This window comes from Vitis riparia, chromosome 16 (genome assembly GCF_004353265.1).
Source record: "Vitis riparia cultivar Riparia Gloire de Montpellier isolate 1030 chromosome 16, EGFV_Vit.rip_1.0, whole genome shotgun sequence".
Taxonomy (NCBI): domain Eukaryota; kingdom Viridiplantae; phylum Streptophyta; class Magnoliopsida; order Vitales; family Vitaceae; genus Vitis; species Vitis riparia.
Window position 1 is genome coordinate 21,330,505 of NC_048446.1, and position 24,066 is coordinate 21,354,570.

General features: G+C 35.5%; 1 protein-coding gene across 6 annotated transcripts; it reads right to left on the reverse strand.

The window, feature by feature from the left end:
- Positions 1–4,561: 4,561 nt before the first annotated feature.
- Positions 4,562–19,459, reverse strand: LOC117933775 (polyadenylate-binding protein-interacting protein 9). Of its 6 annotated transcripts, none has more exons than XR_004654366.1 (12): positions 18,939–19,459; positions 14,160–14,270; positions 13,996–14,040; positions 10,562–10,634; positions 10,346–10,458; positions 10,113–10,172; positions 9,882–9,929; positions 9,717–9,785; positions 5,684–5,745; positions 5,223–5,568; positions 4,976–5,028; positions 4,562–4,790 (listed from the first exon to the last, which is right to left on the reverse strand). XR_004654366.1 is itself a non-coding variant. In XM_034855305.1 (10 exons), the coding sequence occupies exons 1-10, from the start codon at positions 19,176–19,178 to the stop codon at positions 5,511–5,513; spliced, it is 879 nt and encodes a 292-aa protein (XP_034711196.1). In that variant the 5' UTR covers positions 19,179–19,459; the 3' UTR covers positions 4,579–5,510. The 6 variants fall into 6 exon arrangements, 1 of the variants encoding a protein (XP_034711196.1); XR_004654364.1 differs by having other exon boundaries at positions 4,562–4,851; XR_004654362.1 differs by having other exon boundaries at positions 4,562–5,028.
- Positions 19,460–24,066: the final 4,607 nt, after the last annotated feature.

Genomic DNA, 24,066 nt, shown 5'->3' on the forward strand with positions numbered 1-24,066 from the left:
ATGGAGGTCGTGTCGACGTAACCAACGCAATGGATGAGGAATGCTGCTAGAGCACTGAATGTGGGCGAGGTTGTGGATGTGAGGCACCCAAAGTAACAGATGTTGGCGAAGTCAAATGTGGCAATGAAGACATCACTACTCCTAGAGCTCCTCTCGATGACGATGGATACTCTGACAAAATAAGCTCAATCTTCTCAATCCTCCATGTCAAATCCACCATCCTCTCATAAAGAGTAGTAAGAGTAATGGGTGCGATCTCGTCTGACATGGTGAACCTCAACTGAAGAAGTCTAATCTTATTGTACTCTGTATCACAACCATCATGCTATCAATCTCTGCTCGGGGACCAGTCACGACACTAAAACTGTCTAAGACTTTAAGACAAACACATGCAAGAGACAAAACAAAGCAACACATAACGCTACTCAAGATAACAACACATAAAATGCATGATACGAAACAATAATAATAATAAAATAAAGAAAAAAAACAGAAACACATATCCAAGAAAACAACAATATCACTAAGTGAAACGAGAGTACATCGTGCAAAATAATAAGGCAAAAAGGTCTACTCTCGAAACATAGGGTATAAACTCGAATCACTAACTATAAAACAAGACTCAAATATAAAGTAAAAGAGAACAAAAACCCAAACGACCAACTAAAAATGTAGTCCCAAAATACACTAACAAGGTTTGCAATATCAAAGCGTCTTGTGAATATCAGTGCCCTAGGTGTCCAAAACATGATGGTATAAGCCCGAAAGAGGAGGAACTGCATGTGTGGAATCGGCTGGAAAGGAATCAACAGTCATATCTGGACCGAGATCAGTATCTGTGGTCGATACGGGAAAGCTAACCACATCACTGTCAATAAGATCCTGTATGGTATGACGTAGAGAAGCACAATAATCAGTACGATGGCATGCCATCTGGTGAAATGTACAGAACTCGTGAGCACGAAAACGCGGAGGCAAAGTACTCGGGGGTAGCCTGGAGGCCAATGGTACTAAAAAACTAGTAGCTCTGAGTCGCTCAAAAGCTCTATCCAAAGGCATCCCCAAATCAGAATAAGTCCTCTAATGTCGCCGATGGGGATGAGACTGCTCATGCCGTGGGATACTAGTCTATGGACGTTGAAACTAAAATGAAGGTCGTACTGTGATAGTATGAGGATGCACAGAAGGATACTGTTGAACTGACTGAGGATGACAATGTTGTAAAGGTGCAAAATCACTCCTGGGTATCTGCAATGATCTCGCATAGGGATGATACCTAGGTCGTCGATGCTGAAAGCCCGCAGAACATGCGTCTCCATAGCTCTCAGATGATCCAACAACTCCTTTCCCCTCAATATCTGGGGAAAGAGTAATATTTGACCATAATCCTCTAGATATGCCATCATCTACATCGAACAAAGATTGAACCAATGATCTAAAATCCTGGAATGGGACTCCTGTTAGATGCCGAGCAAACCTAGGATGCAAACTCCTCAAAAACATGCTCATCTGATCTCTCTCGGTAGGTCGCTCAATCATCTCCGCAATCTTCTCTCTCCGGCGGGAGATAAAAGAAGAAACAGATTCATCTGATTCCTATCTAAGAAACTCAAGCTCTCTACGTGTAATGCTCGTATCACCATTGAATGAATATTGTCTCAGAAACTCCTGTGCTAAGTCCTCCCAAGTTCTCCAACGAGATGACTCTAATGAAGCGTACCATCTCTGTGTCATGTCGCTCAATGACAATGGGAACAAAGTGAGCAACCGTGCCTCATCTAGACCAAGAGCACTCATAATTGTGCTATAAAGTCTAAGATGAATACGAGGACATCTAACACCTGTATATCTCTCTATATCAGGCATCCTGAAACCGACCGGCAAAGTGGCCACTGGCACATCGTCAGTGTCATCCCACGAAATCATCTCATTAGGATCTCTCATCTATTTAATCCTCCGCTCGAGTCTGTCCATATGAGAACGAGGATCCTCAACAATGGTAACTGGTGTGACAATGGGTGGAATGACAACAGCCTGATCATGTGAAATAGTATGCAAAGTTTGTGTAGTTGGCATCTGAACAAGTAGAATAGGTGGTGTCACTAAATCAGATGGTGTGTCCTCGAGCACTACATGCCTACTCTGCTGAGTATCCATCCTCTAACTCAAACTGGTCAATGCCCCCTGAATCGAAATCACAGAAGCGATAAGCTAACCAAATGAAACTGACTATGAATCCATCTATAGTAGCTCAACGATACGAATCAACCTCTCTCCCACTCAACCCAGGGCACTGAACCAAGACTGGGACTACAAATAGACCCCTACAAAAGAACCCAAACAAAATGACTCAAACACGACTCATGCAACGACACGGGATGCAACGAACAATGACCAATGCATGATACAATACAACCCAATCCATGACAGGGTGTGATACACAATCATATGGTGACAATCAAAATTTGGATATACGATAGAATCTTTAGAGTCACATGAGTGTCTAGTGTGAGATAACTACAAATATGACTAAAGAATTTCTATCGATGATCCAGAAAATGATCGAGGTGTGAAGAATAACACTATCACAAGATCGATACTCAATCTATAACAAAACATCCTTGATTCAACCTTCAACTCGATCTCCATAAGAGAAAAAAAAATGATAAGATGATCAAGGCGAATCTATCAAAAAATGTGTGAATATGAAAATGTGTCTTTCACCTTTTTGTAATGAAAATATGAGCATCGAGTCGAAAATCGAACCAAGGATCAAACAAAGAATGAGGTACTGAGCCCATGATAGGTGTACAGTGTAAAAAGATGATCCATGAACATATCCCAAAGTATCGAGTGAGTGACAACAAAGTGAAGGGGTGTGTCGAGCCAAGAAATGAGAACGAAAGCCCTAGGGAGAAAACATGCTAAACTCATCAAGTGAAAAGCACAAACTAATGCGATAAGACGAAAGGTGTATCTCATCGAGTGAAAAGCACAAACTAAGGCAACAAGACGAAAGGTGATCCAACCGATACTCAAACTCATACTGATCTCCGAACACTCTCAACTAGAGACTAAAAAGAGAGAGTACTGGATCCGAACTGTAACTAAAGAGGCTTAAAAGGCTCTCAGATGCACCCATGTGTAAGGAGGGAGTCATAATCGAAGGATCTATGGCTCAATCTACGAGATCAAGGTGGCTCTAAATGGATATGGGTGGACTTTAAAAGATCCTTAATAGAAGCAATCATACCCTTCGGTGGTACGCAACCCTCTACACGTCTCCGAAGGGACGGGACGCTTCCATGCAAGGTGGTCATCACCTCCACAAATGCACTACCTCGACATCCTAGGGGGTTTCCTATGGTGAAACCTCTCAAACTCTCAACGCTCAATGGTCGACTAGAGTGCACAGTGAACAGTGTGGGTGCATCCGAAAACCCTAGGAACAGTGTAGAGTGAACCAAAATGGAAAATGGATGAGAAGTATATGAATCAAAATAAGCAAGAAACTCACCTTAAAACTCACCTGTAACCACTTTCTTTCTCTGTTATCTACTTCTCTAAGCTCTCTTCCCTCTCAAGTTACTAGCCTCCCAAAATATCTCAATGTAACCTTTAGAAAAACCCTCTCTAGCTTTCCTTCTCTCTCTCACCTCTGCCGCTTTCTCTCTCTGCAAAAGACGCTCCCCTCTACCTCTCTAGCTGCCAGAATCCTCTCTCTAATACGCTCCTCTTCTTCTCTTTCTTGCCTCCCAAGTTCCAGAACCTCCTCATAACATAAATCAACTTTTTCCAGAATCTTCTTTACAGGTGTCACTCCTTGACCGACATATGCAAACCACCACTTGATTCTCTGATGGCCAACCACAAGACAACACTTGGCTCTCAAAATGCCCTCCATCTTGTAAGTGATAATCGACAGAAAAAGGAAAAAAAACGAGCCCCAAAATGAGGGTCTACAACAAGTAAATTTTAAAATTATGATAAAATCATAACTCATATATTTTTATAAATATTATGAAGATATAAATATCAACATCTTATCAAAGCATAATTGATTCATTTTGTTAAAAATAAATAATAATAATTTAAAACTATTTTTAAAAATTATTAAACTTATTAATTTGTTTTTAAAAATGGTTTCTCAATAAAAACAACCAATATTAATTTTTTTTTTTAAAAAAAATTTGCTTTAAATTACAAGCCCAAATAAGTTTATATTATTAAGCAAAAATGCTATTAAAGATGTTCTTTTTTTTTTTAAAATAAAAGAAAAAAATTATTTTAAACATGCCTGGTGTGAGTTTTTTTTTAAGAAAATAAAAATAAAATATTATTTTAAATTATATTTACGAATATGATTATCAATGTATTTCTTTTTTTTCATTCTCATTCTTATTGTTATTTAATATTGAAATTGAAACAAATAATCATTTCAATTTTGCAATTCAATCTCACATGAATTGGAATCACCGAATCATTCCTATTAAAAAAAAATATTAATAATGAAAAATGAAAAGAAAATTTTCATTCCCATGTATCAAACATGGGCTACGTGTCCAAAAATATTCCATAGTCGTGGAATAATTTTATAATAAAAACCATCACTTAAATAAATATACAAAGAGCAAAGTAGACCTAATTTGGATCTCATAATGAGGACAAGGCCGAGATGACGAGTGTGAAACATTCAACACCATTCACAACTCAATTGCCTCTTACCACGTCCCCATGTCTTCCATTTTCTGCAATCTTCCTCTCCAACTCCAACTTTTCTTTCTCCCTGACTGAACATACACACGTACATAGATAGGCGATTATTCTCTTCCTCAAAAAAAATTTCCTCCTCTGTGAATAGTGAATACAACAGATGACTCGCTCACTATTCTAATTTTATGAAACTGCTAACTAAGATTGTAAATAAAGGTTAATGAAAATCCAACACAGCTAGTCCCTATTTTCATAAACCTACCAACATCCTGCTGCTGTCCACCACAACTCATTATTGGCCCCAGCATCATCATCCTATTAAAAGAAAGAAACATCAGATCCTCAGAACAAACTTTTTCGTGCCCCGGTGCTCCTCAAGACCACTAGTGTGTGACCTCTTGTGAACCCTCACCACCATGGATGGTAAGTAAAGGGCATATTTTGACGGCCTATTGCAACAATAATGTACCGTTAAATGGATATCAAATGCTACTTTAACTTTGATTTACCTCTCCATTATAAGCGATTTCTCGCTCTCACGATCAGCACGGTAGAATTAAGGACACTATCAAAGTAAATAGATGACACTAAGAAAACAAAGGGATGGAACAAGGTAAAAATACTCGAGATCAAGACAAGTCACGATAAGTTCACTCGCAGAAAAGTTACTGTTGCTACCCGAAAAGATGGAAATAATGAAACAAAAGGAAGTTTCACCACCCCTTCAACACAACAAAGTCTTTCTCAACAGGAAGTTACACCAAATTCCATCCGCAGGTTTATACTCTGATAATTAGCTAATGCAACGTTGCACGAGGGACCCGTGGCCTCACTGGTGTCTTTGAAGGACTGACCCTGTAAAAAGTTGCATGCAACAATTAAAAAATGAGCAAATAAATAAACAAAGCAAACTATCATTGACATAGCTGAGGTCTAAATATAAAACAAATTCAGAATACTGGGAAAATACCTGATGGGTTGGGTCCCCAAGACCAGCCCACTACAATTCAGCGCAACAATGGCACTTTCTGCCTGCACATGAAGGAAAATAATCGGTTTGAGAAATAGTAGTGAATAATTCCCAATTTGCATTCAAGTTCAGGCCTGACAACTTTAGGCAAGCATACAGCTACTCAGGGTTCCATTCCTAGTTTAGTTAAGAGAAAATTGCAGAGAGGATTTATACATGGATGTTATAGTTTTAAGTTTTAGTAGGCAGCACTATTCTTACATTTTGTGCACACTTTCAAAATTCCAATCAGGACATTGGAGCATGACTTCAAAATGTATCTCTGATTGCCCAATACATATTAAACTTCTTGATATAAATCAATGAATATCAAAACACAGAACGACCAATGGAGTTTTCTCTATTTTTTTCCTCCTTTTTTGTCGGAATTAATGAGAACTATCACCTCCGAATCCTCCTGTCTGATCTACTCATTATATGACTCATTTCATCCAGCTCAGATTTATTCATTTGATCAAACAGTCAATCAACCTACTGAAATTCCAGGATGGAAAAAGGGCTTTTTAAAAAAAAAACCTTTCATTCCATTTGTAATGTGTTTCTAAATTAAGCAACTGGATCCCTGTTACTAGTCTATTCAAAATTGTCTGATCTTCTTGGAGGTTTCTAGCAAGGTGCGCCCTTAAGTGGCAAAGATCAGCTGAAGCCTAGACATAAGGCAAGTTCCATGGCATGAGCCTGAAGTGAGGCACAGCCAAAGAAATATTTGTTTTTTGCAGTAAGGCTGAAAGGACAAAAAAGAATTGTTAAACCGTAGCATCAGTCATTATCCAAAGCAGACTCAAATACTCATATTACTATTATCTTGAAAACGATAACATAGCAGTAGTCATTAATCCTCCTGCATAGGCAATGTACACAAAACAGCAATTTCAGGGAAGAAACAAAGAAAGTTCCCAAATTGTGATGTCAGTTTAAAAAAATTACAAATTAGTCTAAAAAATAACATTGCTAAGATGTGTTGCATAATACCATAGCTTTCATGAAAGCCCTCTATCTGACAGTTAACAAAAGAATCAATAGCTTTAGAAAATAATAATAAAATTTTAAAAAGAATTTAAAAATTGAAAGAGCCTCACTTACCTTGGACTTTTGTCCAATGGTAGTCTTGGGCACTTGCCCAATGGTAGTCTTGGGCTCAAAGAGGCCTCTACAAAGGTGTAGACTTGATGCAAAGTGAGGCACTTTGACAGATGCCACTGTGCCTTGGATTTCTTTTTTTTCCTTTTTCTGAGATGTGCTTTTTAACAACTATGATAGAAATGTCTAGCAAGTTTGGAATCTTTCTATTTAAAGATTATTATTTGACATTCTTTATTAATTCAAATGATTAATCACTAGCAAACCTAAGTGAAATTCATGCTTTGTTCACATTCAAAAGGAATTAATTATCTTTACCTTCATTTGGGATTTACTGGTCTTGGACATGGTCAAAGAAGATTTGTTCTATTATTAAGGAAATTGGCCCTATCGTCGGGCCATCTATTTATCTAATATTATGCAGATAAAAGATACAACACACCAATATCACAAATGGAGATAATACAAGCCTGATCCACCTGTATTTCTGTAGTTCTAGTTGAATTCATTTTCTTAATAAATTTATTAAGCCGAATAAGTAAAACGGCTTAATAAATTTATAGAACAAACTGATGGAGTAAGCCTTCCAATAAGTAAAACAACTTAATAAATTTATAGAACAAAATGATGGAAAGTTGCGCTTCATATAAATAGGAATCCGAATGAAAGAATGACTGCTTTTCCAGTAGTAATATCCACATAACAGTCAGCCATAAAAATAAGCATCAAAGCTTTAAAGCTATACCTCAGCAAGCATAATCTCCTATCTAGCATATTTTCAACTATCCTAATTCATGTGAAAGCTCTATCAACTCCTTTCAACAAAAACTTAAAATACCATTTTATCTTCCCTTGTTTTCTAAGTGTTCCCACAAATTTGAATATTAATCAAAATACTATTTTTCCTTCTGCTACATAACAACATATCTCAATGGATTTTCCAAAAGGTATTTCTTGTCTTATATGGATGAATGAAAATCCTGATCCAAACCTCTCAACATTTTGGAATTCTGTATCAAAATTGCTACTTTTGTTTGGACGCTGTAAACTGTTGAAAATCAAAACTTAACGGATGATAACAGAGACAAGATTATGTCAATCTTTGTTTTCCTTACTTGATTAAAGCCACAAATCAATAGATAGGCCTAAATTTTGGCTGCAAGTTCAATCATGATTCCAACCCTTAAGAAATCTGGAATCTCGTAGGCTAGACTAGAAGAATTGAGTAATAAACTAAAGGATGGCAGCATATTTCACACAGTAGAATTTATGATAGTATCTTCTAGCATCATCTGTCAGAGAAATGGACAGTTGAAATTTTAACAGGAAAACAAAAGGCATTTTATTTCAAAGACATCATGATGAATCAGACTTCTCTTCCAAAATCACATGGCTCTGGAAAAAAGGAGTGGCATTCATATGAAAAACCAAACAGAAGAGGAAGACCTTTAGTAACAGAAAAGCCAACCACAGCCAAACATCTTACTAGTATATTGTCTACTATAGGGACGCTCCATGCTGCCACGAAGCGTCACTGGTTAGTGAAAATAAACCGAATACACTGAATGCGGTTTTTACTTTAATGCTTAAATAAATAAAATCACATTCTACATAAGCCATTTTTAGTCTAAAAGAGAAAGTTGATGCATGGAATCTGACATGATAGAATTTAGTTGATGGATTTGACTTTCACTTTGGTGTCCACATTTTTTTCGCCAAAGCCATAGTCCTTCGGTGGAAAACTCAATGAATCGAGCAAAAATATTATTATGGTGACAGTTACAAGGACAATGACATAAACACAAGATGTCTGATAAAGAAACCTCAACACAAATGAACAACTACACATGCCCTGAAAGGGTAATCTACAAGCACGCAAATGTGCTCCACAAGGGAAAAAGTCTGACATGGAAGTGGCTTTGTTGCATATTAAATGTTGACGGTGTTTTACCTTATTAAACTGGAAACTCCAGGTAATGTGAATAAATCAGGTCACTTTACATAATGGTTTGTAGATTAAAAGTTGGACAAGATCATTATATTTGCATATATAGGCTCTCTTCTGAAGCTCAATAATAAGTTGCACAGCACACAAGGCTAATGGGAAGGAGAAATCAGGTCACCTCACCTCACCATTAAATAAGGAAAGGCTAAAGAAATCTAAAGCAAAGTACCTTACTCATACTAAATTTCCATACACATCAAGTAGACCAGAAAGTGAACTGACTAAATCTTGGAGTTCTTTTTGACAAGTTTTATTAAATTTTAACTATAAAGACAATGAAAGCAAGTTGTCTACATAGGGAAAATCAAAATCTCCTAATGTTTACAGTGTATTGGAGATATATCATAAGAGGTGATGACCAAAGTGATGACACCCCATTGTCACTGAGGATTCATAAGCCTAAGGTTGTATGAAGCAAGATTTTCTGAACATGGAAAAGACGTGTATTTTTCTTCCTCTATAATATAAAAATCTTCCCAGAAAGATGAGAACTTTCCAGCTAAACAATGTAGATCTGAGGAAAGGATTGGATATCAGATAGCCAGACAGCTTCCAACCCACTTTGCTGACCAAGAAAAATGAACTATGGGTACTCATTAAAAAGAGAACCAAGATATGCCAAATTCACCATGGATAATAATGTAAAACAGCACCAGGATATGCCATATATATTCCACCTAGAGGCAATGTGATGTTTTGAGATCCAAGAAGCAAGTAAATTACATATTAGGATTTGAAATACACATGTTCAAGAAGTAGCTTCACAATCAATAGAATCTTCTAAAAATAATTATAGATAAAAACAGAAACTATCAAGTATCCTCAACAAGCCTAATAAAAATGTAACTGGGCAAGCCTGAATATGTCAACACTGTAATACAAACTCACCATTGCAAATTCAACAAAAGCTATACGCGTCGAATGCACATGATCCCCTAAAAGCCTCAGGCGAGAAACCTGAAAATGAGAAACTGTCAGTTATTGGAGAAATCATTAAAGCCACCTATCTCTGGAACTGATTTGAAAACTTCAAGTTTCAGGCACTATGCTGACCTCACCACAGGCCCTTTCAAAGAAGTTCTTGACCTCAGCCTGAGAAACCTGCACTAAGAAAAAAATCTTTAACTAGGAACCACTCAATTAAGTGAAAAGTTGCCACCATTAATATACATCCAGGCATGAAACCATGATCTGATGTGCATCATAAGAAACAGAAAGATGCATTAAGTGTGGTAGAAAACTATTAAGTTTAATCATTCAACCAGGACAAGGTAAGGACAATACCTTCTTATCAATATTTGTACAATAGACAGTCCTAGCACACATTTCCCGCTCATCCTCTGACTGCATTTGATTACAATCATATATAAAATAAAATAAAAAATTATATGGAGTGAGAATCAAACCACAGGGGCAGAGCAAAAATGGAATGCTCACTAAAATGGGCCAAACATGTAATAAAAGTATAATACAGAAATTAACATAACTAAAACAGCTGAAAAGTTGGCAACTAGTACCCTGGGGAGGAATGTAGGATTCACAGGAAGGATAGCAGTCTTTGAAGGTAAGACCCTAACTGGATAGTAACCTAGCATTGTCCCACCAAGGTTTAATGCTGCTCTCGCACCATCTGTTGACATATACCAAGTGAGTATGATATGAAAAATCACATAGACACACTTTCAACAACACCAATGAGAAAAATGTTCTGGCCCAAAAAAAAAAAAACTTACGCTCATCAGCAAACTCCACAAATGCAAAACGAAGAACTGAATGCGGATCACCACAAACTCGACAATCAACAACCTTCAAAATAAGCATTCCAGAAACTTAAGAAAGTATAGTCTCATCAACCACAACAAACCAACTATCAAGTTAAAACTCAATTTTGTGTAAAACCTATCTACAGTTTGCAACAATTAAAAAAGTCGTGCATTTATATTTGTGTGTTTCATCTTATCAGGTATTATTACAAGACATCCATAAAAGTTACGAGCTTTCAGTGGTTCACTTAAAATAAAATAAACAATAAAGTACGACAAGTTTAAGGAAACCCCTATACCACATACAATCATACTTTAGTACATTTTCCATGAAAATATTGGCCTTTGATGGCAGATTTTGCACATCCCTTCACATATTAGGGGAAGAAAAGAATGATATATTTTAAGTGTGGAGAACATCAAGAAGTGGCATAAGATTCTACATCATACAAAAGACTCTTTTAGAGTTAGAAAAAGGAAGATAAAGAGAAACATTAAATGATGTTCAGATCTCAGATTACCATTTAAGCAATTGTATAATAACTTTTTTAAGAACAAAAGTTTGGTACTGATTTTTCCTAAAAGTTACCAAAAGCAGTCAAAATGTTCATGTATAGTAATTTGAAAGAGTATCATACCCATGATCTCATTTTCATGTGTACAGTGAGATGATAGAAAGCATCAGCAATAATGTTTCTTTTTACATTCTAGTATGGATTATAAGATAATGAAAGCAAGTTTGCATTGGAAGATGGAAAACCATGTGTTCATAAGGCAAAAGCAAAGAACACAGAAATTGGCAAATTCATGAATATCTAATGTATACTGTAAGTAAGAACCAACTTGGAGGTCAACATCCCAAGGGATTGGGTGAAAAATAGCCTCAATTGGAGCAACTAATCACAGTACTGCCTACCAACATCTTCAAAACAGTAGAACTGTGTATGAATGTGTGCATGGGCAGAGACCAAGCTTAATGGAATAAAGCTATGTCTTTTTCACATTTTCTTCTCATATTTTATTCATATAATCATACCTATCGATGGAATCTCATTTTTTTTTAATAAAGATGTCTATTTTGTGGGATTTATAGAACTTGGGATAAGAATAAAAATCTTCCAAAAACTCCTTTTGCCCAAATGGTGGCATATTATGACTGAGGTACTATTCATAATCAGGAATCCAACAGATACATTATATATATATATATATATATATATATATATATATATATATAGATATAGATATAGATATAGATATAGATATATATAAATATCCATGTTTTAAAAGGTTATCGAGGCTTACGCCTCGAGGATCGCCTCAAGGTGAAGCCCTACAAATTAGCCTTGAGGCTATAGCCTCAGTTAAGGTAATTGAGGCTTAAGCTTCACCTCGTCAAGGTTATAGCTTCAAGGCTGTTGCAACCTAAGTCTCAAATATCCAAAGGCTTTTCAGCCTGCATGGACTTTTGGCATATATTTAAAGAGGCTTAAGCCTCAATATTCAATGACTATTAATGAGTTCTATCATCTATGCTTTTTTGGACTTCTGATACAGATTTTATGAATATTGTATTGGGTACCTACTTGTTTAAACCTTTTACAAAATAAAGGCTTATATAACTTTCAATTAACTTTTCAAATGGAAGGGAAAAAGAGATTGAGAAGAATGAGGGAATTGTTAACACTCCTAGTTGTTGATCTCATATATAATCTAATTATTGATAGATAAAAAATATACCATTATAATTGATGGACAGAGAAGGAGAGGGATGGATGGATATTAACACTAATGGGGAGGATAATATAGCAATTGGATATGAATATATTGCTTGGAGGATCCTCATAATAGTAATAGTAATGTTGAAAATTATTTGGTAAAACCATGAGAGGGCTAAATTTTATGAGAGAAAAAGGACCTAAATTAGAACTATTAATACTGAAAAATAATTAATTTTATTATAATGAAGTTTATGTCATTTTTATTATTCAATTTTATTATAATTTTATAAGTTTTTTTTTTTTTTTTGATAATTTTTATTATTTATTTGTTTTAAGTTGAGGTTTACGCCTTTTTCTGCCTCAAGGCTTACACCTTGACTCATTTAGGCAAAACACCTCAAGACCACCTTTAACCTTTTAAAACATTGATATATATATATATAGTAAAAAGGCTATTCCTAATAACTCAAATTATTCCATGTGTCTTGCGTGAAGCATGTTTTGCGACGATTTGTGCCTTCTATGAACTCAACTTAAATGATGTTCAAAGGGGCATAAAAGGCTTGTCACTTGTGATACCAATGATGTCAGGAGTTCTTTACATTTTTTTTTGTCTACAAAATGAAGCCCACATAAAAGCAGTAAATATAGCAGCACACACTTTTCTGCTAAGGACTATCATGAAGATTATTGAATCAACAAAACACTTTGATCTCTGCCAAACAGACAAATGTCATACGCATATCCAATCTTGGGACTCCAAGGATCTCCAGCCTAGCACTAACAAATGAGTAACTATTACATTAGAGATGCCATTTTTAAAGTGACTTATCTAGTATTGCTTTTTCAAGTGTCATTTCCAAGTGCAACTGGATATGCAAATGCCACTTCCAGCGTCCTGCTAACAGCCACATGTCAACAGCAACACAAACTCAAAATTTCCAATGGCATCACACTGAAGTAGTGTTATTTCCAGTGACAACACAATGCTAGCATTGATGACAATTAACATGTCATGAGTGATGGAATCCATGTTGATTGCTGCAACTCTGTTACCAATTTCTGACAAATTTTAAGAAGCTTAAAACTCAGTTTTCCTTCCCATTTATTTTCATCATCACTTTCTTGCAAAAGTTCACTCTTAACCAGGTAGCAGACAATTTGCAAGAGAACCAGGTCATTCATGTTGATAGAATCAATTTATATGATATGCCATTGTGATAAGTTTGGAACTTCATGAAATAAATAGACATAATATATTATATAGTATATACAATCAAGATCTACATATATGCATGCCCAAACAAGGTACCAATTCATTCAAAGAAGAAATGCACTGAGGAAAGTAACTAGAACTCTTTATTCCATAAAAGTTTCATTTAAAATAGGATGAGAGCCAAAGAGATAAACAACAACATTAAAATTATTTTGGATTTCAGATGGTCTAGGTTCTTGCCTTCTAGAATAAAATAAGATGACAGAATAAAGAAAATGCAATCAGCTTTATCATAGAACAAAGTTATTCACTCTGAAGGGAACAAATGATTGTTTTTCATGGCTGTAAGAGAATTGAAATAAAGTAACCAGAATGTGCAGTTATTAATTGACCCAAGCAACCATAACCACTTATTAAACAGCTAATACAACATACAAATTTACAAAGAAGCAGACACAGTAACTTACTTGTCCACAGCTACTAAATAAGGCAGCAAGCCGCTCCTCAGTGACCTAATTTGAAGACATAAAATGGCATTATTACAGCATCATTCTAAAACAAGAAGGAGATTTTCTAATATTCAGCAAAGTAAAAGTAATAAATGAATGACAATCCTTCCATTTGCACTTACATGCTGATCAATATCAGAAACATACACAGTGCGGCGAATACTATCTTCACGTTGAGCCCTAAATGCTCTCCCACTCAACCTCCTCCTTCCTTGGTTATAATTATTTCTTCTCTGCCAAAACACAAGATGAAATTTCAGAAAATAGTAAAAAATCATAAAGTATGAAAAATCATGCTTGTTAAAAACTAATGATACGTGATACGATACAACAATATGGTATATTTTTTTATAGAAATTGAAACGCATTGTATCTTATCTTTTTTTTTTTTTTTTTTGATAAGTAAAGGGATTGTATTAAAAAAACCACCAAAGCAGTGGCTTGAAGAGTACAAGAAAGAAAAACACCCCTCACACCCTAGCTGAAAGCCAAGGCCAGAGGAGCAGCCCTACTCACACCCTTAACGGGTTCCCACCCAATCAACAAAATCAACTAAGGTCGAGGGACCATCTTTTATAGACAATTTCGTCTCCAACCAAAGAAAATATACAAAAGAAAACTTAAGCCTTTGAATTGATAGCTCTTCTTCCTCAAAAGCAACTTTGTTCCTTGCCTTCCAAACCGTCCAAAAGAGACACAAAGGACTTGCTCTCCAAACACCCTTCCTCTTTTTTCCCACAAAAGACCCATTCCACCCCAAAAGCGTCTCCTTAACAATGGCTGGCAGTACCCACTGCACCCCAACATAGAGTAAAGCAACGCCCAAAGAGTCCTTGCCTTTTCACAGTGGAGGAGAATGTGATCTATTGATTCTTCGTGTTTTTGACAAAGGTAACATCTGTTCGCTAGAGCCCATCCTCTCTTTTGAAGTTGATGCAAGGTAAGGGCCTTCCCCCATGTTGCTTCCCACCCAAAAAAACTCACTCTAGGCTGCACAGAGACTTTCCAAATAGCCGACGAAGGGAAAGAGGCTGGAGGGCCTGATACTAATGATTTGTATAGAGACTTAATTGAAAACTTCCCACATTTAGTCTCTCTCCAAATCACCCTATAATCCACTGCTTGCTGAACTCTCTTCCCATTTAAGGCCACAAAAAATCTGCAAACCTCGTCCACCTCCCAATCATTAAACAGTCTAGAAAAAAGCGGGTCCAACTTCCCCCACCCTCATTGCACCTTCACACATCTTTAACCCAAGCATCCTTGAAAACAGCCAAAGCAAATAAGGAGGGAAAAGAAATACAAAGAGGTTCATCCCACACCAAATATCTTTCCAGAACTTTACCCTTTGCCCATTCCCCACTACAGAAACACAATGTATCTTATCTTAAAGCGTATCTTATGATATACGATATGATATATGATAACAATGATACATACATCTTCAACTATTTTCTATAATTATTAAGAAAAATCTTTTTTTTTTTTTTTCAAAAGAATCTATCTATTCTATTAATTGTCTAAAACGTATAAAGGATTAAAAATTGAACATAAAAAGGAGAAATAGGTAAAATAATCTAATATGAAAAACTATATTCTTGTTGTCAAATGTTAAATTAGAAGTCTAGTAAGTTTATTTTTACAATTAATATTGATGAATTTTCATTTGAATGGTTTGAATGGGGCTTTGGTCTCTCATTTGTTGTTCGCTGACGATACTTTAGTTTTTTGTGAATCCTCTCAAGATCAGATGGCTTACTTAAGCTGGTTGTTGATGTGGTTTGAAGCCATATCAGGTTTGAGAATCAATTTGGATAAGAGTGAAATTTTTCCGGTTGGGAGAGTAGAGAATCTGGAGGTTTTGGCTCTTGAGGTTGGATGTAAAGTGGGAAGGCTGCCAACTTCTTACTTGGGGCTCCCTTTGGGGGCGAATCACAAGTCCGTGGCCGTTTGGGATGGGGTGGAAGAGAGATTTCGGAAAAGGCTTGCCATGTGGAAAAGACAATTTATCTCCAAAAAAGGGAGAATCACTCTAATTCGTAGCACTTTGTCAAGTATACCCATATACTTGATGTCTTTACTACGAATGCCAAGAGTGGTTAGTTTAAGATTGGAAAAAATTTAAAGGGATTTTTTGTGGGGAGGGGGAGCTTTGAAGAGAAAGCCTCATCTAGTAAAGTGGGATACCATTTGTTTGGACAAAAGGAAAGGTGGTTTGGGAGTTAGACGTCTTTATACTCTCAATAGGGCCCTTTTATGTAAGTGGAATTGGCGCTTTGCGAATGAAAGGGAGACTCTTTGGAGGCATGTCATTAGTAGGAAGTTTGGGGAGGAAGAAGGGGGTTGGTATACTAGAGAAGTTAGGGAGGGATTCGGAGTAGGATTTTGGAAGGAAATAGTGAAGGAAGGCTCTCTTTTGCAAAACAAAGTTGTTTTTTCTGTAGGAAATGGTAGAAATGTGAAATTTTGGAAAGATAATTGGTGTTGAACTTCGCTCTCTGTAATTCTTTTCCCTCTTTGTATACATTTGCGTCTTATAAAGAGGCTTGGTTAGTGGAGTTGAGGGATCTTTTGGGAGAGGAAGGGGTTTGGAGCCCTAGGTTCTCTAGGCCCTTCAATGACTGGGAGGTGGAGGAGGTGGAGAGATTATTTTTGTCAATTCAGGGAAGGAGGCTTAATCCTGTTTTGGAAGATAGAATGTTGTGGAATGAGACTAAAGATGGGATTTTCTTAGTTAAATCTCTTTATAGTGCTCTAGCTTCAAGAAGAGTTGATCAGTTCCCTAATAGCATTATTTGGAGTCTTTGTGTTCCTACCAAAGTGGGTTTTTTTGCTTGGGAAGCCTCTTGAGGTAAGGTGCTAACTTTGGATCAACTTAAAAAAAAAGGGTCGGATTCTAGCTAATAGATGCTTCCTTTGCTGTGAGGAAGAAGAGTCTATTGATCATATTCTTATTCATTGCACCAGGGTAAGAGTTTTATGGGAGTTATTGTTTGCTCTTTTTGGCGTTACTTGGGTCCTTCCTTTTTCGGTTAGAGATACCCTTCTTGGATGGTGTGGCTTTAACTTGGGCAAGAAGCATAGAAAGGTGTGGAAGGCAGCCCCTTTGTGTCTTTTTTGGGCGGTTTGGAAGGAAAGAAATAGGATTGCTTTTGATAATGAGGAGCTTTCAATTCATAGGTTGAAAAATTCTTTTGTATGTAATATTTGGTTGGGGACTAAGTCGGTTGTAAATGAAGGTCCTCTTCCTTTACTCAATTTTTTTTATTGGTTAGGTGCTAGTTGAGGGCTGGTGATTTTTTGTATCCACTCTTTTTTGTTTGTGCCTTTTGGCGCCTCTTGTATACCCCTTGTATGCTTTTGGGTCAGCCTCAAGGTGTCCTTTTCTAATATATTTCTTTCTGTGTGTTTGCCTATCAGAAAAAAAAAAAAAAAAAAAATTGTTCACATTAAAAATTATGGTAATTAGTGAATAAAAATTTTCTAAATATATTAGATTTTCTTATTTCTTTTTCAATGGGGAAGGAATGATGAAGAACATGATAAAGTTGGAACTTTGAATGAGTGCATATGCCTAAATATAATTTGGGACTAAAAATCATAGCTAAAAATTGAAAAAGTTTATTTTGTGGATTATGCGACAAATCCATATATTAAAGTCATATTTTTTTAATTTCAACTTATCAAAACTCTAATATTCAATGTTTTTATATGATATGATATAGTTTAACTTTTTAGATCCCACTCTCTTTCATAAAATTGGCTATATATTACTCTATATTTCCTACTTTCAATAGATATATACACATAAACATATTTTTTCTATTTATTTTTTACTATATAAAAAACTTATGAAACACAATACAAGATACGTTTTACGAGTTAACAACTATGTGAAAAATAAACTCATCCATGAGAACATGTGCCCATGCCACAAAAAAGTACACGATGTTCATGGAACTCAAACAAGAAATATTATGTCAAATCTAACCATAAATAGCTTCTTTAGCAACTATTTCCAGGCAAGAAATTTCATTAAGAAAAAAATAAGAGGAAAAAACAAGTTAACCTCATCGGCATGATTTCATAAACTCAAGACAAAATTAATAATTAGATTAAAAATGGATAAATACCACTCCAATTGCTTATTAATTATTAACAAAAAAAATTAGAACACCATAAATATTAAAATATAGAAATGAAAAAGGAAATATGAAAACATTATTAATCTACAACATGAACACATGAACACATGCCGATTATTGCACCCAATTCCAATCACATTAATTAATTGGGAAAGCCCTCTTGTCTACAACAGTAACATATACCAATTCCTGCACTCTCAATTAGAATGCAGGTGCTTCGCACTATTCACACTCTAATCCATCTTTAACTTCCCCCACAATTGTGGATGCAAGGATAATCATATAAGTTATCAACACCTAATAGCATGTATCCATGCCTCCAAAAGTGAAGCATAGATATTTATTAAAAAAGGAATCAAGTAAGATCACATTAACTAATAAATTGCACCCAAATGGGGTTAAAAATCACAAACAGAGAGGCAAACACTAATTAATCTATGAAGTGTTAGTTCAGGAACTAAATTATAAATTCAAATAAAAAATAATTGTCAAATGAAAATTGAAGAATATGCAATTCCAATAATCCCATTCATGCAAAACACTAACTCATAATTCAGCAACTTAATGAAACACACAATAGTGGATTAATATACAGATTAAAGCCCCAGATGGAATACAAATTCAGTAAAACAGCATATCCCAAAATTCCTCTTTATTTAAGCCCATACAATCCACAGTAATTGTCGAGCATACGAAAACCAAAAGTCATCTATCTATTTAAATAAATTAACAACAAAAGGGGAAAAGGAAGATTACCCTGCGATTATTTGGGTAGGCATCATTGGGGGAATCCTTAGAAAAATCAGTAGGAATCAAATGATCATGAGAGTATGATGAAGGGAAAAACTCCTTGGCCAATGGATTTAACTTTAAATTGGACAACATATCAACGATCATCGATTGCATTCCTGCTCCGAATTCCGATTTCGAATCGGAATTCTTGGAAGATGGAACGGCGGGCACTGCCTCACCAGACATCTCAGCACCGGCAGCCATGGATTAAAAAGCCCCAAACACCCAAATATGAAAATTTTCCAAAAGAAATGTTAAAAAGAAAAACCCTCCTCTAGGGTTGAGATTTAAGGGAAACAAAGCCTAAAAAAAGACACCCATTTTGAAAAGACCGATTGAAATAGAAAGATAGGGTTTTCCCAAATTGATGATGAAGAGATGATGATCAGAGAGAGGGGTTCTTTGAAAGAAGACGAGGTAGCTTTGGGTTTGGGCTGTTTTTTCCCTGAAAAATATAGGAGTGTTGAAAGTGTATTAAAGTGAGGAACGTTAAAAATGGGAAGCCAGCGACAGCTAACGTAAGCTTTGGTTTGTTACTTTCTGTAACAATACCTTGGATATCTCATTCATAACTGCTCTTTTGGGTTTGTTGGGATTCTAATTTTATTTTACCTTTTCCTTTATTAAATTAAATATTCTTTATTTATTTATTTTTTATATATTCATCCTATTCTTTCAAAAAAAAATCAATAAGATTGGCTTTTAATAAAATTCAATTTTTATCCTTCTACAATTTTTAAAAAATAAATTAAATTTTTTTTATAGAAAAATCTTCTAGATTTCAGCAGCATGGCTCTTTTGGAATGGTGAAAAATGGTTGGGTAGGGACCAGGGAGTGTTGTCCATGTGTGTGAGAATTTTCGAGGGACACCTTTTCCTAACCATCAAAGAGAGGGCCCCGAATAAAAAGCCTGTGCCATTTTGTTGGATAGCTTATTGCATTTATTTTTATTAATTAATTTATAATTTAATCCACTTCTCAATGGTTTTCTTAACCTATTTAGTGTTTGTGTTGGGCAAACACACTCATGATAAGTTTGACCATTCTTTAAATTAAAATGGAAATTTATTTTAGACATGTTATTAACTTTTGTGGACACACACATGTAACAAATTAATTAGGGATTAACATATGACCAAATTGACCCCAAGTTCCACAAATTGTCAAACTTTCTTTTTTATTTAACAACTTTTAATTCACATAATTCAATTCATATTTTTGTTAGGGTTTATAATATTGAAAATGTTGTGAGAGGAAAGAAAATAGAGAAGAAATTCAAATAAAAGTAAACTCTAAGGTTGTATATTTTCAATAACCTTAATCTTATTTATAAGATTACAATTATAATAATTACAATATTGTTGTAAAATGAGAATAAATGTGACTCAAATAAAAGTATAGATGACTATGTATTACTTTAATAATATATATAGAGGGGAGAAAGAAATCAAAGAAGAGAAATGTTGAGAGAATGAAAGAAAGAGAGAGAAAGAATGAGAGGAAGAGAATATCTTTCTTTTGCTCAGGATGCTCCTTACATGGGGTGTAAGAAACCTTTTATAGGCTTCACAATATGAACTCCTATTACTCATCTTAAAGATGAATAAATGGAGTTCATAAATAACCATCAATGTGGTCATTCACCATTGTATTTACAACACTCCCCCTTGGATGACCACCATATTAAAAGAATATGCCTCATTAAAACCTTGCTAGTGAAAAACCCTATAGGAAAACCCTAGCGAAGGAAAAAAGTACAATATTCTTTTCTTGGTATGTTAGGACTGCCTCGTTAAAAACCTTGCCAATAAAACCTAGTAGGACAAAACCTAGACAAAGGAAAAAAAAGTACAGTACACTAACACTCTTTTATAAGCATACTCCCCCTCATGTCGATATCCTTGAGTTGACGCATTCCAATCCTGTCTATTAACTTCTTGAATGTTGAGGTTGACAATGATTTTGTGAATAAATCTACTAGATTATCACTTGAGCGTATTTGTTGCACATCAATTTCACCACTCTTCTGTAGTTCATGTGTATAAAAGAATTTTGGTAAAATGTGTTTAGTTTTATCTCCTTTAATATAACCCCCTGTTATTTGTGCAATGCATGCAGTATTATCTTCAAATAATATTGTAGGGTCATCTTTGATAGAGGAGAGTCCACATGATTCCCGAATATGCTGGATCATAGATCTTAACCATATACATTCACGACTTGCTTCATGAATTACTAGTATTTCTGAATGATTTGATAATGTGACCACCATTGTTTGTTTGACAGATTTCAATGAAATAGCAGTACCATTGCAATTAAACACATACCTTGTTTGTGACCTACCTTTATGTGGATCTGAAAGATATCCTGCATTTGCATATCCAAGTAATTGTTGCTTTGATTCCCTTGAGTAAAATAAACTCATATTAGTAGTTCCGCAAAGATAACGCAATATGTGTTTGATACCATTCCAATGTCTTCGAGTTGGAGCAGAATTGTATCTTGCTAATAAATTGACAGAAAAAGCAATGTCTGGACGTGTACAATTGGCAAGATACATAAGTGCACTAATACCACTAAGATATGGTACTTCACGACCAAGTAACTCTTCATTTTTTTTGCAAGGACGAAATGAGTCTTTTTTCACATCAAGTGATCAGACAACCATTGGAGAACTTAAATGATGCGCTTTATCCATATAAAAACGCTTCAAAACTTTCTTAATGTATGTTGATTAATGTACTAAAACTCCATTTGGAAAATGCTCAATCTGCAGGCCGAGACAAAATTTTGTTTTTCCAAGATTTTTCATCTCAAATTCTTTTTTCAAGTAATTTGTTATTATTGTGAGCTCTTCAGGAGTTCCAACAAGATTTAAGTCATCAACATACACTGTAATAATTGTAAATCTGGTTTTTGATTTCTTAATGAAGATGCATGGGCATATAGGGTTATTCACATACCCTTCTTTTAGCAAGTATTCGCTAAGACGATTGTACCATATCCGTCCAGATTACTTTAATCTATACAAGGATCATTGTAACTTGATTGAGTACGTGCTACGAGGCTCTGTACTATTTGCTTCAAGCAATTTAAATCCTTTAGGGATTTTCATGTATATATCATTATCCATGGATCCGTATAAATATGTTGTAATAACATCCATGAGATGCATATCCAGTCCTTCTGAGATTGCCAAACTAATTAAGAAACAAAATGTGATTGCATCCATGACGGGAGAATATGTTTCATTGTAGTCAATACCAGGTCTCTATGAGAAACCTTGTGCTACTAATCGTGCTTTATATCTTATGATCTCATTATTCTTATTGCGCTTTCGTACAAATACCCATTTGTACCCAATAGGCTTTACATCTTCAGGTGTTTGGACTACAGGTCCAAAAACTTCTCGTTTTGTTAATGAGTTTAACTCTGTCTGTATAGTTTTTTTCCATTTTGGCCAATCATTTCTATGTTGACATTCTTTCACATTTCGTGGTTTGGGATCTTCATCATTTCTTATGATATCAGAGGCCACTTGGAAAGCAAAAATATTGTTAATAATAATAATATTATTTTGATCCCATTTTTTTCCCGCGTGTACATAACTTACTAAGATCTCACAATTTTCAGGTACCTATGCCTCTTCAGGGGCTTCGTGTTCAATATGTGGTTGTTCAGGGGCTTTTGTGCAATATGTGCCTCTTCAGGGGCTTCTTATTCAACATGTGTCTCTTCAAGGGCTTTCTGCATTATTTGTGCCTCATCTAGGGCTATAGATTTGTCAATTTTAAACTGATCAGTCATTTTGATGGTCTCTTCTAGAGTGTCAAGTTTTTCTTGGGTTCTCCTCTTCCGGGGAGTTACATCCTTTGAGCCGACAAGTTTACCACGCTTTAGGCGTATCTTAGATTCATTTGTTAACTGTCCTACAGGGACATCAATCCGTGCTGAAGTATTTGTAGTCGGGATATGTGACTTTGTCACTTTCTTTGTATCAATGAATGCATTTGGTAGTTGATTTGCAAGATTTTTCAAATGAATGATCCTTTGAACTTCTAGTTCACATTGATTTGTACGAGGATCAAGATGGGACATAGCAGATGTCTTCCAACTAATTTCTTGTCATTCTTTAGGAATCGACTTTTCTACCCCTAATGACAGGAAAACACTCTCATTAAAATGACAATCCGCAAAGCGGGCTGTAAAAATATCGTCTGTCAAAGGTTCAAGATATCTTATGATAGATGGAGAATCAAAACCTATATAAATCCCAAGTCTTTGTTGGGGACCCATTTTAGTGTGTTGTGTAGGTGCAATTGGTACATATACTGCATAACCAAAGATTCATAAGTGGGAGATATTTGGTTGTTTTCCAAGCACAAGTTGTGAAGGGGAGTATTCATGATAAGTTGTAGGTCGAATACAGATTAAAGTTGCAGCATACATAATAGCATGACCCCAGGCGGAAGTAGGTAATTTGGTTTTCATTAGTAATGGTCGAGCTATTAATTGGAGACGTTTGATGAAGGATTCTGCTAAACCATTTTGGGTATGAGTATGAGCAACATGATGCTCAATTTTTATCCTTACCGACATGCAATAGTCAATGAATGTTTGAGAAGTAAATTTACTAGCATTATCAAGACGTATTGTCTTACTTGGATAATTTGGAAATTGTGCTCGTAATCTGATTATTTGTGCAAGAAGTCTAGCAAAGGCAACGTTATGTGTAGAAATGAGACAAATATGTGACCACCTAGTAGAAGCATCTATTAAGATCATAAAATAATGGAATGGTCCACATGGTGGATGGATAGACCCACATATGTCCCCATGTATTCTTTCTAAAAAGATTGGTGACTCAGATATGACTTTAGTAAAAGATGGTCTGATGATCAATTTACCTTGTGAGCAGGCAACACATGAGTATTCATTGGGCGAAAGGATCTTCTGGTTCTTTAGTGGATGCCCATGTGAGTGTTCGATTATTCGACGCATCATTGAAGACCCCGGGTGACCTAGCTTGTCATGCCGAAGGACAAAAACTTTTGGGTCGTTGAACTTCTAGTTCACGACAACATATGATTC

Coding starts and splice junctions, on each gene's coding strand:
- LOC117933775 (XM_034855305.1), bottom strand. CDS start 19,178: ATGGCTGCCGGTGCTGAGATGTCTGGTGAGGCAGTGCCCGCCGTTCCA. Junction 5,746..9,716: donor CTTTTGTTGAATTTGCAATG/GTGAGTTTGTAT, acceptor CTTCATGTGCAG/GCAGAAAGTGCCATTGTTGC. Junction 5,569..5,683: donor TTGGGGACCCAACCCATCAG/GTATTTTCCCAG, acceptor AACTTTTTACAG/GGTCAGTCCTTCAAAGACAC.